This window comes from Tursiops truncatus, chromosome 16 (genome assembly GCF_011762595.2).
Source record: "Tursiops truncatus isolate mTurTru1 chromosome 16, mTurTru1.mat.Y, whole genome shotgun sequence".
NCBI classification, from domain to species: Eukaryota; Metazoa; Chordata; class Mammalia; order Artiodactyla; family Delphinidae; genus Tursiops; species Tursiops truncatus.
In genome coordinates this window covers 40544083-40565712 of record NC_047049.1, presented here as the reverse complement: position 1 = coordinate 40565712, position 21630 = coordinate 40544083, and the positions used below count along the sequence as shown (strand labels likewise).

The 21630-nt window shown below is 34.0% G+C and overlaps 1 protein-coding gene across 8 annotated transcripts in view; it reads left to right on the top strand.

Moving 5' to 3' along the window:
• PCDH15 (protocadherin related 15) overlaps positions 1 to 4789 on the top strand; it is a 727135-nt gene extending 722346 nt beyond the window's left edge. For 5 of the 8 annotated variants that reach the window (XM_033841882.2, XM_033841881.2, XM_073793727.1 and 2 more), the window contains 2 exons: positions 587 to 695; positions 4088 to 4789. In XM_033841882.2, coding sequence (XP_033697773.1) covers positions 587 to 695; positions 4088 to 4639 — 661 coding nt within the window. In that variant the 3' untranslated portion in view covers positions 4640 to 4789. Of the gene's footprint in view, positions 1 to 586; positions 696 to 1680; positions 2530 to 4087 lie in introns of those variants that run through there. The other 3 variants (XM_033841880.1, XM_019936415.1, XM_019936623.1) reach the window with 2 other exon arrangements.
• Positions 4790 to 21630: the final 16841 nt, after the last annotated feature.

Here is a 21630-nt window from a genome sequence, read left to right as displayed (position 1 = left end):
TATTTGCTCAATTCCTGAATTCACCATTTCTTTCATATGAGATATTTAATATTTTATCTAACCAATCAGCCTCAAGATTTGCCCAAGAGAAACGAAGAAAACATACTTTAGAATCCGGTAATAAGCATTTCGAAAGTCAGTTCTACACACATAAGTTAACTGCTTTCTAAACATACAGTAGAGGAAAATAAAGACCATTACAGATCACATTTGAAGCAGATTTTTACTATAAACTTAGAGAATTTATGTTTTGAATAAGCTATCATACTTTCAGAAAGAACCAATTTGGTGCCCTAAATTCTTCAGTTAGTCAAGGAAAAATATTCCTTTCTCTTTAGTCTCTCCTAAAACTTAAATCTGAAATAACTCTTTTTCTTGTTATTCCAGGGTACCATTATGGCAAAAGTCATTGGTCATCAGGTTGTAGTTCTTTCTCTGTGATTTTGTAACTAGTTTACAAGGAGCCCAACAGGTGCTGTATAAATATCTGTTGATTGAATGATGAAGAAAAAGAAGAAAACAGAGATCAGTCATGGTTATACAGATCAAATGAAAAACTGCTTAAAGTTGTAAGTTTCTGTTACAGGTATGAAATGCCTCAATATGGAAGTCGCCGTCGTTTGTTACCACCAACTGGACAAGAGGAATATGGTGAGGTGGTTGGCGAAGCTGAGGAGGAATATGAGGAAGAAGAGGTAATTACTGTAATTTTTTAATGGAATATTAATATTTCAAGAATAATATTTTTTAGCCCTATTTGAATAGCAGGCTACAAAACATTTCAAAATTTCAGAAATCCTATTCACTTAGTAGTTGATTTCCATAGAACAATTTAATAACGCTAACCATTCCATTGCCTTGTCTACAGAAAGAAATTTTTTATAAGTTTATTTATTTCTATAAAACATTAAACACTTGGAATAAAGCCACAATAAAATTTATATTTTATAAAATCCTAAATGTTATTCCATAAAGATATTATAATCAAATATGTTAAAAAGTATTTTGCAAAACAAAATGCTCCCACATTGTCTAGCAAACCTAAAACTCATGAAAGTACAATATCAATCTTTTAATTAAGAGAAAAATAAAACCACCAGTATTCTTAATGGAATTACATCATTTAATTCATCTATATCAATTCTTATACTTTGCCTGAAATATTTATTTGGAATACTTATCCAAAAATTTTAAAGAAAAAAGTTTTAATGTCACTGTACTTTTACCCTGTTCAAAATTTTACAAATAGTCAGATTTTACATTAGCTATTCAGATAAGCTATCATAATTTCCTGATTGCTTAAAATTTTGTTAAAGCAAATACATAAAACTATTAATCAAAGTCTAGGGATGGGAGAGGGAAGAGGTAATGATTAATTTTCTTTCTCCTTTGATCTAAGGTGCAAAATAAATTTTGAGTAAGAAAAAATGAGAAAGCATTAAATTTTGGTATTATAAGGTAAAAGCTAAAATAAAATAATTTACATTTCCTTGAACACCTTCTGCCTATATGCAGTGGGGATAAACAGTAGGGAATTGTGTGATTGTTCTATGAAACCAGTTTTATAACTTGCATGAAGCTGTCAGCCTGCAGATTCACTCTTGCTTAACTTGTGTGAGACATGGTCACATCATAACCATTCCCCAGCTGACACTTCAATTGCATTTTCGTGATTTTCAGGAAAAGGCAAAGAAAGTTAAAAAACCAAAAGTTGAAATTAGAGAGCCTAGTGAGGAGGAGGAAGTAGTTGTCACTATTGAAAAGCCACCAGCAGCTGAGCCAACATATACGACGTGGAAGAGTGCCAGGATATTCCCCATGATTTTTAAGAAAGTTAGAGGACTAGCTGATAGAAGAGGCGTCATTGACCTTGAAGATGAAGAGTGGCAGAGACGCCTTGAGGCAGAAGATAAAGATTATTTGAAACTAACACTGGACCAAGAGGAAGCTACAGAAAGCACGGTAGAGTCAGAGGAGGAATCCTCAAGTGACTATACTGAATACAGTGAAGAGGAATCCGAGTTCAGTGAGTCTGAGACGACAGAAGAGTCTGAATCAGAGACACCCTCTGAGGAGGAAGAAAGTTCTACCCCTGAATCAGAAGAATCCACGGAGTCAGAAGGAGAAAAGGCAAGGAAGAACATTTTTCTTGCAAGAAGAAGGCCCATTGCTGAAGAGGTCCAGAAAGTCAAAGATAGAAAAGAGGAGCTACCTGAAGAGCCAGAAGAACGGAACGTGGAAGAAGAGGAGGAACGCCCAGCAGAACAGGAAAGTGAGCTGGCCCCTGTGGAAGAGCCCACGGACCTCGAATCTCAAGACATCACTGAGGAGGGCAGTGCAGAATCAGCTTCAATGGAAGGAGGTGTGGAAAGTGAGGAGGAGTCAGAATCAAGTATGAGTAGCAGTAGTAGTGAAAGTCAGTCTGGAGGTCCTTGGGGCTTTCAGGTGCCAGAGTATGACCCAAGCAAGCAGGCAAACGAAAAGAAGCCTCCAGGAGCAAGCTCAGAAGGTTACAACACAGCACTTTAAAAGAGATCACAGTAGGTGAAAGTTTTGCAGTGATGAGTGCTCTTGTGTGCAGTGCCTTCTGTGTGTTCTCTGAAATGACACTTGAAGGGGAGGAAATTGATCATAATTCTGATCTGACTTAAGATTTAGAAGCATGCCAGAGAAGTGAATATATATGCTATCCAAACAGATTTGTATATCAGAATATATTAGGGTAAATCTGACTGATCTTTCCTATATTAGTAATTCAGAAGACATGCAATCAGTTAATCAGTATTTAATATTTCATAGTGTGATTTCTGTTAATGCAATGTGGCATTATGTATTGCCAGTAATGCTCTGACTACTGGAATGGACTATATGAATATATATATATATATATATATATATATATATAGACACACACACACACACACATATATATATATATATATATATATATATATATATATATATAGTGGTTTTGTATCATCTTAAATCCTTAGGACAATATGTAACAAATAAGATCTCTACAAGACTACTTTTGCATATATGTACATTTCAGATGGCAAACATATTATCAAAAATATCATGAACATGTTCAATTAGGTTTATAGCTGGCAGTTTCAAATATTAGAAGTTAAATGATATAAATTTAAAAAAATAAAAGTTATTACCATTTCCCTTCTGTTGTGGATAGGAATTAAAGTGGATTTAGAAAAAAACTGAATTGTAACAGTTATAAATTTTTTTTCTGGGTAACATAATTTTGAAATATATATCTGGAAATCCAAAATCATGGCTTACTTAGTGCAACATGTTGGTACTTTACATATCCCAAAAATGGCAATACTATTTTAAGAATAACCAAGGAGTTTTTCACCTCTGCACCTTGTCATTTCTAATGTGGATTGGTAAAAGAAAAATAAATTTGTGAAAATTTCCATTGTGTTCCAGTTGCTTACTAAAGGAAAATTTACAATCATTAGTTTTCTGTTTTGTGTATTACAAAATAAATTGTGCAGGATGGGAAGATATTTTCTTTTAAGTTAACATATATTTAAATGGATGATCCAGAAAACCAGGACACTTCAAGTGAATAAATGCATTAAATTATACAAAAAGTTTGGCTAATAATGGAGGATTAATTAAGAATTACAATATTGTGGGTTTAAAAATATCTTTAAAATATTGGAAATGGAAGTATTAGCATGAACAGAATATACTAATAATGCTGGGTTTTTCCCTTCAATTTAACATTCCTGAAAAGTATAGCAACTGTCAAAGAACGGATCAGATTCTTAAATATAACCAGTATACTTTTTTTTCATAGTATAGCAGTAATTTGATCTAAAATAATACAAGTACTTCCTGAAATGTATACTTTCCAATCTAGCAAAATTTTTCAGAAGTTATTAAGCTCTCAAACCAATGAAGAATTTGTGGAAGAGAAACTGATGTTAATAAAAAGGTTCTTCCCTCTACCTCTTGGGTTGTTACTTTTGATAGCTTTCTGTCAAAGGTTTTGAATTTTGCAGGCATTGTACTCTTTACCCTTTTAATTCCTTTGATAATGATTCATGCTTTTTTATTTTGACAGTGGGCAAGAAAAAGAATGATAAAGTTAGTTGTTGATCGAGAGTATGAAAGTAGCTCAGCTGGAGAAGACAGTGCTCCTGAATGTCAGAGAAACCGTCTTCACAACCCCAATATCCACAGTAATATCAATGGCAATATATACATTGCACAGAATGGCTCTGTGGTGAGAACCCGCCGTGCCTGCCTCACTGATAACTTAAAAGTTACTTCCCCTGTTCAATTGGGGAGGCACTTTAAGAAACTAGACAAGTTGGCAGTGACACATGAAGAGAATGTCCCCTTGAACACATTATCAAAGGGGCCATTTTCTACTGAGAAAATGAACACAAGACCAACTCTGGTTACATTTGCCCCTTACCACGTGGGGACTGACAGTACAACAGTGAAGCCTTTGGGGAACAGGCTGAAAAGCACAGTTGAACAGGAGTCCATGGTTGACAGTAAGAACATCAAGGAGGTTCTGGACTTCCATAGTGACCACACGCAGTCAGATGACGAGGAGCTTTGGATGGGTCCCTGGAACAACCTCCATATACCAATGACAAAACTGTGACTGATTTTTTTTAAGTTATTTTGTTTTTACTTCAGTTTTTAATAAACTGCCCTTTTTATTGTCACTGAGAAAACAACGTATGGGATTTATATCATGCACAAGCTAAAACTTTGAACAGTAGGCTTTAAAGTTTAAAAAGAGACAGATTTACACTCACATTTGTATCAACTAATTGTTCTTCCCAAATAAATATCTTTCTTTTTGGACAGACTCTCAATTCACTATATAACGTCATTTAAACATTTAGCTGTTTTTTGGGGCCTTGAAATGTTTTTCATTTTAATAAAGAAGAAATAATATTTACTAAATAAGCATTTATATTTTGTTGATTAACATAGATTACTTTTCATCTCTAGCTTCACAGAACTTGTTTTGGTGCATGTAATTTTACTTTTCATAAAAAATGGGAAAAATTTATATTAGAGGATTTTACAGGTAACGGTTTTATACAGTTGCTGTCTATACCATCCTGATTTTTTAAATGAAAGACTGAATTACAAAGAGTGATAGTTAATGTGGGGACCTTCTGTAAATTATGTAGAATCATGGGCCTATTTTCCTTATTGTACAATAGAAAGTTTTTCAAATTTTTCGTATGTATATGTTGACCTATTAAACAAACAACACTTGAAGTCATATCTCTTTTATAAATATCATTTACAATTTTCCCTGGTGTGCGCCCCACACTCTGTAAACTCTCTAACCATACCAATCATAATAGGCAATTTAGTGTAGCCATTTGAAGTTAAATAATTATTTGGAGCATCAGAGCAAAAGCTTCCTGAGGCAAGAAAGGGTCAAATAGGCAGTAATGCATCTAGAGCCACAATTTCAGTATGGAAGGTATAGTAAGATCAGAGAAGTCTCACATTAATGCCACCAAACAGGAATATTTTATTAACTCAGTATAAAGGAATTTGGCAGGGTCAAGAACTTATATAATATGTGAAATGCCAATAAAGGCTGTAAATTCATAGCTTCAAACATATTATAGTATTTTACTTTTCCCAGCTCCAGTTTATTCATAAAATATTTAATGCACATAGTATGTGCATAAAATGTAGACCAGAAAATGATCGCCTGGGTCCATCCATTTTTTTAATCAAAGAACCCAGTCTTGATTTTTCACCATTGAACAAAGCACAGTGTTTCACCATTAACAGAAATGAAAACAAAATATCCTTTCAGAAAAAAATCCCCCAAACTTGCCTTGTGTGTTGCATTCTCTCCAGATATAAAAAGGATGAAGCAATATAATTTAAAAGAATTCAGAATTTCTTATGGCTTAGTATTTTATAGATGTAGCTCACCTCAAATTTTGCACACTATTGACCAAGTTCAGATTTCAATAAAATTCTGTCATGCACGCTTATTATATGGTTGAAAGACTGAATAATGTGTTACTATCTATTTCTCTCCTACATAGTTCATATTTTAAAACTTGTTTATTATAATGCTATTTCCTTATTTCCAAAGTGAACAAATTGTATGTAACTTAACTTACATGAGTAGTATGTTTTAATTTCAAATTTCAAAAAGTATTTGAGATCGAATACAGTAACATCTCATTTATCTGACATTATTGGAAATTAATGCATTCTACACTCTTGCCAGAAAAACTATCAGCATTAACTGGGAGCTTATTAGAAATGTAGAATCTTGCCCACACCCCCAGGTCTGCTTAACAAGAATCCATGTTCTCACAAGATCCCAAGGTGGTTTCTATGCATATTAACTTTTGAGAAGTAATTACCATTAATACCATTGAACTCCAGGGCTTACTCCTTGAAACACCAAAGCAATTGTTTTTAGTTTAAAATATTTTGGATAGAAGTTATATTAAGCATATTGTGTTTTCCTACGTGCTCAATCAGAAATCACTAAATATAAGTTAATAATTTCCTGATGTCCCAGGGTCATCTCAATTAGCATCCTGGTATTCTTTCTGCATATAGATTATGTTGGGTTTTTTTTCTTTCTCCAATTTCATGCTGTGATATTTAACTAATTTTGTCACTGCCTCTCTCTAAAATTCATCTTCCAGTTTACTTTGAATCTTCTGGTGAGAAAGTTTGTGTCTTTCTTTGTTTTCCTTGTTATTGAAAAATCATTAAAACCTAAGATAGGGATAAGGTATGTGGATTCAAGCAAAAGTGATTCTAAGAAGCTTTTCAGGGTCACTATTGGGATCTGAGCACTGTTCCTGAAATCTGAAAGTTGGCAGAAGACTAATACCCTGATATATGAGATGTCGCTGTATTTTAATGTTCAGTTTTTACAAGGAAATATGCAAAATATTTCCAGCTACTTAGCAGACATATTTCAGCCATTTCAAGTTGACCATTTCAGTGAAAACAATCATGAAGTTAATATGTCCCTAAGTTAGTGGACATACCTAAAGATAAGCAGTATTTACACAGAGTAGCCAAATCAAATATTTGCTCAGTATATTTTGAGGTAAAGTATACATTGCAGCAAAAGCATTACCGACTAACAGCATAAATCTGGACTGATTGAATAGTAACTTTGATAGGACTTTATTCTATAAAACTCTGACTCAGGATTAAAATTGTGGAATCCAGGGGAGACATTCAAGTATGTTTAAGAATACTTCATGTAAATGACATTTCTATGTAAATGTTTATAAAGAAAGTGGTGGTTATTTTTCCTAGATGGGTACAGCAATATTTTGTGGTGGTTCTTAATCAGCACCAGCTTTCAATCAGTCAGAAGAAACAGCAGATCTTGGCTAGTTAAGATGAGAACAGACTGATATGACTATAATATTGCTAAACCTGTTGATTTTAAGAGAAGGCCTTGTTGGCATGAAGGGCAAGGCAAGGAAAATGAAAAAATAGATTCGAGGTGACATAGGACATTTGTGACTCAAAGATCATGAAATCACAGAGGCTAATCTCTCTCTCTCAACTTCTCTTTTTCATTAGGTACAAACTGTGAGAGTTGTCATAGAATGATAACTGTAGGCTGGCCAGAAGCATCTTTTTAAATCCAGAAAAAAGTTTGTCCTGAATTTTGTATGTGATATGGCATTCATGTTATTAAACCACGTTGTTAACAGGAATGTTAAAACATGTTATTTATGCTAAGTGGTTCTTCCAAATGGGATATGGTAGCTACTATTAAAATATTGTTAATTTATGTATCATAGAGCCAGAAAAAATTGAATATTGATTCTTGAGGGAAGACATTTTCTTTCTTTTACTTCATGAGCCTTACTTTTTCTCTTCCTCTGCTTCACTTTCTGCACTTTCTGCCATGAGTGGGGCTTATATACCACTTAAATTAATTAGTAAAATAGGCAGAAAGTTCTAATAATCCATTCTCAGGGCAGATGCCCACTGGTGCCTGAAAATAACATAGTGATAAAGCTGAGAGATAGGTTCAAAATTATATTGAGGACCTCTACTTTTTATTGATAGTTTCTTCCTCTACTCAAATGATAACATGGATTCTTTTGCTCTATTTTTTTCTTCTCTTGTTTTTGCATTTGTTGACTTTGATCTTTATAATAACAATCTTTACTTTTTAGATTGGTATTCTTTCATTGCAATCTATATTTATGATAAGTTAAGCACATATATGGAAGGCTTGAACAATGTCTATAGTTTGGAAAATTATCAACACATTCACTGCTCTCCCAGTTTCTTTTATCCAAACACTTTTTTTAACAAATGTTACTGTATGTAAAATATGAATTAAAAATTTAAGTTAAAAATGCATTGTTACTACACAATGTTTCAAAAATAAATTTCCATTTGAAAAAAATGGCCTCATTATTCTGTCAGGTGGGGATAAACATCAGTAACGATTTTCCTATTTACATGTTTAGTATTTCAGTTTGATAACACAAAGAAAATCCTGCTCTTCAAACTCTTATCTTTGAACAATGTGGAGAAAGGATGTGTATTTTAAAACTATCATCCTTTCTGATACATTTCATTCAGGTATACGTGTTACCAAGTACTAAGAAGAGTGGGACACTGTTTTCTAACATTCCACCTATCCACTTACTTTTAAAACAATTTTTATAATCACATAAACACTAAGATGTTAATATATAATCCGTCAGCATGTCCATAGAAATGCTAAATGACAGCATAAATATATCAAGAATTATACTCAATATGAAGTTACATGCCTTTTTACATGATTGAGTTGGGTGTTTCAGGTTCATAATTTGTATATTTATATCTTTATCTATTATTCATCCACCTATCTAGCTATGTTCATATTTCCCTGGATACATGCAGCTTACCTTAGCTTTATAATGCAGCTGATGATATAATAACTTCAATCGTCTTTTTTTTTTTTTTTTTTTTTTTTGTGGTACGCGGGCCTCTCACTGTTGTGGCCTCTCCCACTGCGGAGCACAGGCTCCGGACGCGCAGGCTCAGCGGCCACGGCTCACGGGCCCAGCCGCTCCATGGATGTGTCAATCGTCTTTTATCTCAAACAATCAGTATTCGGAAGAATAAGTTTTTTGAAACAACTGTCTCGAATACAGAGTAAATTCTTGGCCTTTTGCCCCTTTGCTCTTCGTATCATAGAATAGAATTTTATTCATCTTTGTATTTCTGGTGCTCACACCAGAAAAATATTGCATTTAATAGAAGAGTTAATTCTAGCCCTGTCACTGCGTGACCTTGGGTGGGTCACTTGACAATTTACCCCATTGGGAAATGACAATAATAACGTCCATCTCAAATAAGAGATAAAATCAGAGATTTGATCTGAACATATTTTTCCATCTCTATAATGGAATATAGAGATGGAAAGAGAATAAAAATTAGAAAGTGTTCTTCATATTCATAAATATGGCCAGATTATAATATTTTACTTGCTAAACACCAGTGTAACTTTTACTGACCTATTCCAAGTAGTAGATATTCTAAGTTATAAGAAAATACATCTTTCCTCCAGGTAACGAAAATGGTTTGTATTTTTTTTTTTTTTTTCCTTTTGCGGTACGCGGGCCTCTCACTGTTGTGGCCTCTCCCGTTGTGGGGCACAGGCTCCGGACGCGCAGGCTCCGCGTCATGTGGGATCTTCCCGGACCAGGGCACGAACCCATGTCCCCTGCATCCGCAGGCGGACTCTCAACCACTGCGCCATCAGGGAAGCCCACTGCAACTACTATTATTAATCAGATGGCAAAACCTATGGAAGTCAAGACGACTTTTTCCTTTGAGAAACCAAATACCCATGGAATACACTAAAAATAAATAAAATTTAAAATTTGATATTAATTAGATTCCTACTTATAATAGTTCCTAATTAGGCTTCTCTGTAGTAAAACAAAGAATTTTTTAAAGTATGGGGGGAAAGCTTGTAATAGTTAAACATATTTATATGCTTAACATTTTTTTAATTGGGCAAATAATGATTTAATTATTGTTAGTAGTAGAACACAACAGTTCAACTCACAGAATGACAGCATTCTATATGCTCAAAAATTGAAAGTTTGTGAACTAAATTGTCAGCTTTTAGGAGGACAGATCCAAATATACCACAGATAGAGCCATTATACAGTATTTTACACTGAGCTCTAACCATTAAAATCACTAACAATTACTGTCCCATGAACTAAATATATTTTTTTAATACACATGTATACACACTCATGTACATGTCCATGAATAGTATGGTATTTGTAATTTGCATAAATGGCAGTATGTTACATCTCACTTAGCTTAATTTATAACTCAAACATGTTTTTGAAATTTATTCATGATAGGTTTTGCTAATTCTGTTAACTTGTATTCTATCACTGTCATATAACATTTTATTTGTCTCTTCAAGGTGACATTTAAATTATTTTCAACTCTATTACTGTAAACAATTTTGGCAAACATTTTTTTTAACATCTTTATTGGAGTATAATTGCTTTACAATGGTGTAAATATCTTTTTAATGAAAATTTTAGTGCAATTGAGTTAAATATTTACGGCTGATCCATTTATTACAAATAGAGCCAGAAAACAAAAAGCAAAAACAATGTTCCAGTAAGAGTATTGTGCTACATGTAGAGATGGGCAGGTATCAGGGCAATTAATTCAGTGCTCTCCTATATCAGCTAGACATCTTAAAGATCTTGGGAATTAGTCTTTGTATATATAAAATCAGGATATAAAATTTCTAGTTCTTTGGTATCTAGTTAAAAGATGTTTATTAGGGCTTCCCTCGTGGCACAGTGGTTAAGAATCTGCCTGCCAATGCAAGGGGCACGGGTTTGTGCCCCAGTCCGGGAGGATCCCACGTGCCGTGGAGCGGCTGGGCCCGTGAGCCATGGCCGCTGAGCCTGCGCTTCCGGAGCCTGTGCTCCGCAACGGGAGAGGCCACAACAGTGAGAGGCCCGCGTACCGCAAAAGGAAAAAAAAAAAGATCTTTATCAGGATAGATTTTTAAATATAACTCAAAAATATTAATATAATTTAAAACATTAATTCTAAACAATACTATTTCTTACTATAGATAATGCAAAATACTGATTTGGAAGGCAGAAATTAATAATACAGTATCCTAACTTATTTTGTCTTAAATTTATGAGTTTTGGAAATTAGTTTGCAAAATAATTTGCATTGTTTTATTTTTTATTTCCCATGTTTATCACCCTGTACCATTTTCTTTTCTACTTATACTTTCTTTCTGACAAATGATTACTTATTCTTAGGGAACAATGACTTCTAAACAACAGTTTAAATATATTTTCTTTTGGAAAAAATTTATATGTATGTTTTGTCCTTCAACAAATATTTATTTTAAGCCTTTATGAAGGTTTTTATATTTATCAAATGAGGGCTTTCTGTGACATCTGTTATTTAATAAGGTAGCCTAATTTCTTTATATTTACAAATAATTTATGATTAACTTCCAGGTATAATTAAACAAATACCACCAAATTTAACACCAGCTCCTACAGGAAAAAGCAGTACAATAAATTTCAAATCAAACTACCTTTTAGCATGAAATGATCCTCTGGGGTTTCAAAAAGTTAAATGCTTGAGGCAAATATGTAGATTACTAAGAAGGAAGCCAGAAGTTCTTTAATCATGGGTTGTAGGACATCAAGACTGAAGACAGAAAAAAAGAGAGAAAAGCCTAACTATCCTCTGCATTTAAAAATATAAGCAAGGTTTTCACCACAAAAGGATAACTTAAAGCAAACTTTTAAATCTAATATTAATCAAACACAGAATATTTAGTTTCATAGCAGAAAACATATTTTTATGGCAAATTCCAACTAGGATGGAATGTTAGAAATTCTCAGGCACACTAGCATCTGACTGCTTAATTTCCAATCTTGCAGAGACGTCAGTGAAATTACATAAATCTTGTTACATCTCCGAAAAGGTGTTTTGAACAACTGTCATTAGTTATTACTTTACCTCTCTCAAAATATTTTTTCTTGATAACCAATTTCCAGGCATGTTTATCTTTATTGAAAAATAAGAAAGGATTTTTTTTCAACACAACTCTTTGTGTATAATGTGGTAGCTACAAGTTCATTTGGTACAACATTGCTATCAATAAAGTAAAGCAACGTTTTAGGTTTTTATTTATTTTTTATAAATCACCGGTTAACTACCACGGAAAACTTATAATCTGAAAAAGGTTTCAAAAAGTGAAAATCATTTTTGAAGGACATTTATGTTTTGAGATTCTTATATTTGGGGGATGTTTCCTTACAGTAGGATTTCACAAGTATTATGAAGTATCTTTTCCAAAGTGACTTCTATTAATTTTAAAGCTTTCTTTCCTGATAGGTCCAGTCAGAAGAATGCCAAAAAGATTATGTTGGAATTGCATCATATGAAGTATTTTTACTTCTTGATTTTTTTTTTCCATTAGCCTATCAGCAACGTGAGTGCCAGTTTTAACTGAGCTTTTAAGTATACTGTAAAATGGGGTACCTCCTTGGCAGCCAGCATCAAGATGGTTAAAACGGAAAGCTTAAGACCCATGTATGAATAGCAAGTTATTCTTTCTACATCAAATATAACTGTTTATACACTCTGTATAGACAGGTTCTGGAACCACAAACATAATCATAATTTTGTTCTAGCAATTATCCATAATCACTTTAAAATTAACTCTAATTGAGCATTCACAGTGTACCAAGTATCATGCCCCTAGTAAATCACATGTAATTTCATATACTTCTTAGAACCACCGTGAGGTAGAGCTTACCTACACACATTTAACAGAATTAAAAAAAAAAAAAAAAAAAACTGTAAGCAAGGAAAATTGCTACATGACTTGCCAAAAATCATACAGATAAAAAGTGGCTGATCAAGAATCAGAGCCAGGGTTTGTATTCCATAGCCAAGTCTTTCAGGGATTCCCAAATAGATAAATGTTTCTGTTAGCATATATTGTTTATTGTTCATTAAATGTCAGACATCGTAAGTATTCCAGAAGACAACATTGTGTATTATTTTCATTTCAAATTCAATTCACTTGAGTGGCTTTCCTTCCTGAACTAAATAGAGATGTTCCAGATGCAAGAATAATATAACTAAATTTATTTCCATAAGTCATAAGAGGAAATGAATTTGTTTTAATAGTTAAGGTGGTACTTACAACAATCTATCTGAGAGCCACTGATGTGAAGACTAGCATCTGTTTGGAAGCATTTCCCAGTTATATCTTTTAGTAAATATAATCTGAAATGCACAGTATTTCATTTAGTTACAAGACCATTTCATAGTTATTCATATTTATTTTTAAGAAAACAAAGACTTCTCTCATAGTATATGTGAAAATTGTTCATTAAAAAGATTTTTATAAAATATGATCATTATTCAGATACAATGTTGTGCAATGTGCATGGTGCAAGATGCATTACTGACATATGATACATTTTATGAAAGCAACTTATAAGTAAAGGTGTTTCTAAAAGCATAGGATTCCTTGAGCCCCCATAGTTATCCCTTTGGTTTCAAGCCTGGACATACAGATAAGAGTGCTCCAGCAGAGGGAAACTCACACCCACACTGCTTTATGTATATATCGTCTCAGTATAGGGACACCAGGTTTTCTCTATAACAAAGGGACTTCTAGCCCAGGAAGTAACACTGCAGAGCCTCCACTGCTCAACCAGGAATGTTTCATAGAAATTTTAGTCATGTTATTGGAGAAACCCTCTCTCCCTCCTCTGTCTACTGTGACCTGGCTTAGTCTAGCAAAACCAGCTCATGTCAACTGCTCCAGAAAAGAGGGGATGAGCTCCCATGACAAGAAGGTTGTTTCTCGTATTGTAAAGGCAATTCTTTACAAAATATGTGTTCTTTAAATTGTAAATTTTTAAATTATCTTACGATAATATATTTTTCTCCTAATTTTGGCCTATATACATACCCCAGGCAGAAATCCAGTAACAGAACAGATGGTTTATAAATGAGAGAGCACATAGTCACACTATGTGGAGACAGACTGCAAATAAACCAATTTATGGTTAATCAGTATTAACATTTGCTGGGTCATAAACTCATGGATGTGTTAGCACTTTGAAAACCTCATTTACTTTCTGAGCCTAACACTAGCCTTAAGTACGCGATAGTCAGACTTACTAAACTTCATTCTATAAAAGATATCCTCAGTAGCAGTATCTCTTTGAGCGATAGATTCTGAGGAAAAGTCTGTACAAGCTTAAACCAAAAGGAGAGAAAAAGAAAAATATTAGGATGTGACATATATTATAGGTAGAAATATTTACAAGAAAGTGACCTGGAATATAGGAGTTGCAATTAACTGAATTCATGGAATTACTCATGTCTAGTGATTGATGTTAGCAATGCTGGACCTAAGCTGGGATTTTGCCTGGAGCACTTATTTGTGGCCTTTCCATGTGACCTGGGCTTCTTAAGAGCATAGAGTGCCTCAGGACTGTTGGATTACTAACATGAGGGCTGCAGATTTCAAGCATTCTAATGAAAGAGATGGAAGTTGACTTGTCTTTATGACCTACCAAGCCTAAGTTTCCAAAGAGGAAACAAGTGAGAGTATCCCAACAAACAAGTGAAAAACTCAATCATTTTTACTGATCTAGCCTCAGAAGTTAACCAGAATCAAGTCTGTCATATTCTTTTCAATACAAACAAATCAAAAAGGGAGAAGTCATGACCACATCTGAAAATGAGAGAAGTATCAAAGAATCTAAGCATATGTTTAAGCATTGTCCCAAAAGCCAGAAACAAAGCCTCTACAGCTTTGTGGTGATCCAACAATAATTTCACTGCCTACACACTACCAAATATAAAATCGATAGCTAGTGGGAAGCAGCCACATAGCACAGGGATATCAGCTCATTGCTTTGTGACCACCTAGAGGGGTGGGATAGGGAGGGTGGGAGGGAGGGAGACGCAAGAGGGAAGAGATATGGGGATATATGCTGATTCACTTTGTTATAAAGCAGAAACTAACACACCATTGTAAAGCAATTATACTCTAATAAAGATGATAAAAAATAATAATCATTTCACTGCCTACTACTAAAATATCTCAACATGTTTCACAAAAAAGAACAAATTGTAGAGTTTATCATCTATAATGTCCAGTATACAATAAAAATAACAATACATTTAAGCAAACATAAAAGTGAACCACAGATGACAGAAAAAAAAAGCCTTTTTGAAGTTAGCATAAATTAACTATAAAATAACTATTAAAAATAAGTTTAAGAACCTATCGGAAAAGATAGATATAATAAATGAATATACGAGGAAGATTAGGAAGTAAATCAAAACTCTGAAAAACAGATGAAAATGGTAAAACTAGACTGAAAAATGCAATAATGATATAAAAACCCATTTGATGATCTAAAGAGCAAATTATAAAACATAGAGAGATTAGTCAACTTTAAGACACTACAGTAGAAAATATTCAAACAGAAGCACACTGAGAACAAAGATTTTAAAAAATGAAAAGTATCACATGGCCTAACATACATATATTTAGTGTTCAGAAGATGAGGAAAGAAAGAATTAATCAGTAACTTTTGAAAACATAATTGTGAATTTTTCAAATCTGATTAAAAATATCAACTTACAGATTCAAGTACCACGATAAAAAACAAATAGAATGATTTTAAAAAGAAACCGAACTTAGGCATTTCAGAGTCAAATTGCTGAAAACCAAAGATAAAGGTAGTATCTTAAAAAGAATTCATGGAGAAAAAAAGTAAAAACCGTAAGAATGATAGCTGATTTTCAACAAAACAATGGAGGCCTACTATTGAACACACTTTTTCAGTTCCCATAACCTTCATTCATTGGGATAAATTACTCATACAATCCTTTTTTTTTATTCTAATATTTTGGGAGCAGATAACCTAGATCTCTCCTAATGTTAAAGTTTACAAAACAGTAGTTATCTAGGAGCTCATAAAGGAGTTACCTAAATGTAATCTCCTTTATTCCTACATCACTTTCTCTTTCTTACTGCCCTGAATAGTTCATTGTAATAATCGTGAATTGGATTGAACCTAAACCCTGGAAACATCATGTAAAATTGCAAATATGAAAGTACATGTTACCTGGGAAGATGCATAAGACTCTCATGTTACTTTTGTTTTGGTTTTTTTTCAGGAATGCATTATGATCAATTGGTTTTTAAGGTCTGTTAACTATTGACAGGAAAGTCACAGAGCACCTGACTGTATTTGGATGACATTCACAAAAGGACAAATTTAATAGATGAGGTTTATTTGTTCTCAAAAGCACAGGAGAAACAGTATGGTGCACTGACAGAGATAGGGAAGGGGGCTGGATGCCAAGATACCTGAGGGAATTAGAGTGATGGCACTGGAGAACACACAGAGGACCACTGTTGTCCACCCTAAAATGTCACTTGATGGCTGCCAAAACCACCCCATAGACATCACGATTCAATCTATGGATACTTAGCTTGAAAAGAAAACAAATATGTCTCCTCGTAGAGATTTAGCAATCTTTTCAGGCAAGGAATGTGACAAATGAATTAAGGCATTTCAAAACAACAAGACACACACAGGTACACAAATATGTTCATTTTTTAAAGGAATTTTCTTATTCCTTTTGCTTTCCCCTTTTCTCTCTTACTGTTTAAATAATATCAGTGCAGGAAATAAGGGCTGGCATAGAGAAGGGCTAGAAAGGGAAGAGAAGAGGTAGGGTGTCTGATGAGACAGAGGGTTTTCAAATAGTGCTTCCTGCATTTGTTCCATTGCAACAATAATTCTGTGAAGTCTAAATCAGTTTCTAATCACTCACGAACATTCCACAAAGCTGTCTGAATGTTATTTTAGTCAAAAATACAAAATATTTTCAGAAAAGACATGTCGACAGAAGGTAGACACATAAGCAAAGCATAACTCTTGCATATAGCTAGACCCTATAAAGGGGGTCATGCTTCTGTTGCTGTCACTGTCAAAACAGGGGCACCTCTCACCAGCTGTGGAAATAGCTCTTGCTTCTTCAAGGCTTTTCTTACTTAAAACCTACATTATCATTCAGGAAGATTGTACACAAACAATAGTATTCTTTCATTTAATGGGATAATTTACACTTAACAAGATCTGATATTTTTAATATTATGCTCAGTATCAGCAAGGCCAGAGTTTCATCTAAAAGAAAGAAAACAAGCTGCACTATGGTGAACTTGAATACTATTTCTGCCTCTAGCTTTATAGTCAAAGACTCTGCAGTCTACCCCTCAGCTCTGATTTAATACTCTTTTACTTGGGTAGAACTCACACTGAGTTGGATTCCAGTGCTATGGTCACAGCTCCATTTCCCCTACAGGTGCTGTCTGTAGATCTTAAAATCAACCAGAGGGTAAATAACAAAATTTTTAATTGTCCAATCTTTGTAACTCTACTGGGAAACATACATTATGACTCTGTTCAATAGCACCCTTTTATGGTTTTTGCTCTAGTGAAGCCTTTGGTTTCAATAATAGCAATCTACTTAACATTATGTTATAAGTAAATTTGTTATTTGGAAATGGATGACAAGGACAGGCAATGAAACTGGTCCTGAGAACTAGGAAGCTATTGTGATCCAAGGCAGCATCCAATGGTTACATAGGTTCAGATAATTTAAAAGATTCACAGACTCTATGGAACATATTCATGTGAGACTTAAATAAAGATAAAGGATATGATAGAGCAGGTTGAAGAAAAGACAGGCAAACATCAGTGGCCGAGGGCCTTCTAGGAGAGACTTCCTAAGGTTTTAGTCACATAAGATGTAATTTTTCTCTGGATCATGAAACAGCAAGTTATGCTCAAGGAATCTTGGTTTCAGTGAGTGATCAGGTAAAAGTTTTCTAGCAGAACCTTTAATACCCCACTGGTCATACAGTCAAGTCAGGTTTTACAACCAGTTACATGATAGGAAAGCAATCAATCTAAACATTGCTAAGTAATGTAGACAGTTAGTTTGAGCACCTCTAGGAGATTTTTGAACTTTAAATAGTAAAATAAAAAATCACTTCTTAGCCCTGCTTGCTCTTGTATTGGTCCAGGGTGAATACTAGTCTTTCAGGAAAGTCCAGAGACAAATACAAAGCCATTATGGTACAATTAAAAAATAACTTTGTTTTACACGCAACTACTTTCTTCTTTTTTCTCATCCTAGAACAGCATTTTTTCTTTCACCCTTCTTTAAATCTCCTCTATCTTAGCACCCTCTGCTTGGACACAGCCCAGTAATTTTACCAGCACTAACACTAAATGACTTTACTGGTCTAGTGCCCATTATCAACATGGACTTCATCTATGAAATCCCCATTTATTGTTTGCTGACTAGAAAATGTATTGCTTCCAGTTGAGATAGGTATCCATTGACAGTCTAGTCTAGCTGGAAGTGAATGGGTCTATATAACATCAATGCAAACATATTTCAGAGAAAGTTCTGAAAATGTGCAGGCTTCTTTCCAAATTGCTATTATTATCTTAGTAATCCAAAATAGTTGTTTACAAACTGCTTTGAAGGGTTGCGGATGGAAATCAGTAGCCAAAACAAAATGATTAGTGATGTAAATCAGCTGAGCTCTGGGATACTCAACTCTCAATTTCAGTCAGAGAACTCTCTCATTTTATGTATTTTAAATTTAAAAAAGAGACTCTTGAAAAAAATTAAATTTCACTGCTTGATGTTGGAATATAACTTCAATCCCTCCTGGACAATATATAAATCCTTTTTATAGATTAAAGAAAATATTTTAAATTATGTGCTCTATTCATTAGAAATTTCTAACTTTGACCTTAGAAATCAACTCCTTAATTACTCAAAAATACTAAAGTCAATATACCTGCTTCTGCAGTTTACCCAGGTAGACAAATACATTACTCATTATGGTCAATAAAATGTATCTGTATTTCTTTGTTATCAAAATGTACATACTTAAGTTTACCTAAATGAGGTTAACACGACAAAAGTAAAAAAAAATGGTTATTTATTGAGACAAAACTCTCTCCCATTTAATAATAATAATGAAAAATATTATTTTTGAACCCACCCTCAACTCCTCTTAAGAAAAGAAGAAAAATGTTATTTCAAGACCCTAAGGTTTTATTCTTTTTTTACATAACAAAAGAAACATACATTATATACAAAAAGTCAAATAAAATTAAAAGAATAAGTCCCCCATGGAATTCCAATAAAAGATAATTTGATTATCCAGTATAGCTAACTCATAAATGGGAAGGCGGGAATTAAGGCAAGAAGACAGAAAAAATTTGATGAAAATATCATCTCAATGTGAAAGGAAAATAAAAATGGAGTTCGTATTGCTAAGACAGCTCCTGAAAATGGACCTGGGAGGCCACTGAGCAAGTGTGACTTATAAATGTCTCGGCCTGGATAGAATCTGACCTTTTGACCACTTACTGTCTGAACAAAGGCACGGATAACATCTGCCCAATGTTCCAGAAATTCAAGATACTTATCAGACCCTTACACTTAAGGCTTAACCTAAAACAACTCATGACAACCTATCTACTTATTGGACCCTTACCCTAAATAACTGGTGACAGCCTATCCCTTAAGGACAATATTTCCTTTCTTGTATCAGAGTACATCCTCACGACTTTTGTCTTTATAACCTCCTGACTCTTTTTCTTTCCCCATCATTCATTTGGTTTTACCTGAATCTCTGTCTCCCAAATTGCAATTCTGACCCTAGATAAAGTCTTTTCTTATTTACAGCCTTCTGCATTTTTTTTTTTTTTTGGTTTACATCAGGTAACTGAGAAAACATTTATATAATCTTCTATCATTTTTGAGAATTTACGAAATATTTAGTACCCCATGGTCACATTGATATAAACTTAAAAACAGGCAAATTAATCCAAAGTGTTAGAAGTCATAATAGTGGTTACCTTTGGGAAAGAATGGGGTAGTAATGAGAGGATTAATAGGATGAATTTTGACATAATTGTAATATTCTGGTTTTTTTCTGGGTTGTAGCTACATTGGTGTGTTTACTTTGGAACTTCATATAACAATATGCTAATGATATTTCCAACTTCTCTGGATTATATGCTATTAAAAAAAAAAAGTTTGTTTAAAAAAACCCAAAAGGTTGAGGTTAAGGCAGGAGAAAATAGAAGTTTTCACAAAGTCCATAGAAGGAGAGTTCTAGGAAGAAGAGAGTGATCAGTAGCTCCAGACTCAAGTCCATGCACAATAGTGCAGCATCCAAAGTAATCACCTCTGTATTCCTAGGACATGGCTCAAAAACTGTCAGCAAGCATACACTGAATGAATATTTGTTTAAGGACTGAGTTAATGGGTGGACATCAAATGCCATAGACCACTATTAAGACTAGGAAGCAATAACAAAATTTTACAAAAAGGGTATTAAAACAAAAAAATAGAGAAGGTTTTTAGGGAAGTGATGGTTTGTGATTTAAAACTTGAAAAGCAAGTGAAGAATTAGACATTGGGAGCCAAAACTACTTTCAAGAATCTTGCCTATGAGGACAAAGAATGCCACCTGCCATTTCAGTAAAAAAAAAGATGTTGTGGCCATAAAGCCATCAGCGTCTGCAGCTCCCTCCCCACCCCTGAGGATGGTGCACCCTGAGGGGACCTGCAGAAAAACAGAATACCAGCCCTAGATAATTAAGGTGCACATCAATTTCACATTAATTTCAATTAGCACATTAATTTCAATAAGCCCAGACTCTTGCATCTTCCCAAACATAGAAAAGTGCTAAATTCATCAACTTGAGATGTCTGGGTTTTTTAAATTATTAGCAGTAATCCTTTGATGTTCAACTATATGTTTTTTGTTTGGTTTTGTTTTTTTCTCAGCAAAACTCCTGTATATCCTTGCTCCTCCCTTTACTCTTTGGAATAGTCCCTGAGAGGCTCTGTCTGGGGCTTAAGTCCTCAAATGAAACATAATTCTCAGCTTTTAGATTGTGCATTTTTTTCAGTCAACACCTATGAAGAGTGGAGTAAAATAATAAAGTTACTGGAAGCAAGCACAATGGAGATACTACAATGAAATATTTTAAAGTTACAATTGTTAAGCTACAAGAGTAATGGCTATTATTTATTCAGTGGCTACCATTTTATATCAACATAGCTACAATCTCACTTATCCTTTGCAAAATTTGAAGAAGCTGATGATATTATCTGCTGTAGACTGAATGTTTGTGTCCACCCCCACCAAATTCATATTTTGCAGTCCTAATACCCCATGGGATATTATTTGGAGGTGGGGTTTTGGGAGATGGTTAGGTCATGAGGGTGGAGTCCCCATGAATGGGATTAGTGCCCTTATAAAAGAGACCCCAGAGAAAGTCCTCATCTTTCTGCCATGTGAAGCAAGGAAAAGACAATAGTTTATGAATCATAAATTTGACCCTCAGTAGGCAACAAATCTGTCTGCAACTTGATCTTGGACTTCCCAGCCTCCAAAACTCAGAAATAAATTTCTGTTATTTTCTGTTATTTATAAGCCACGTAGTCTATGGTATT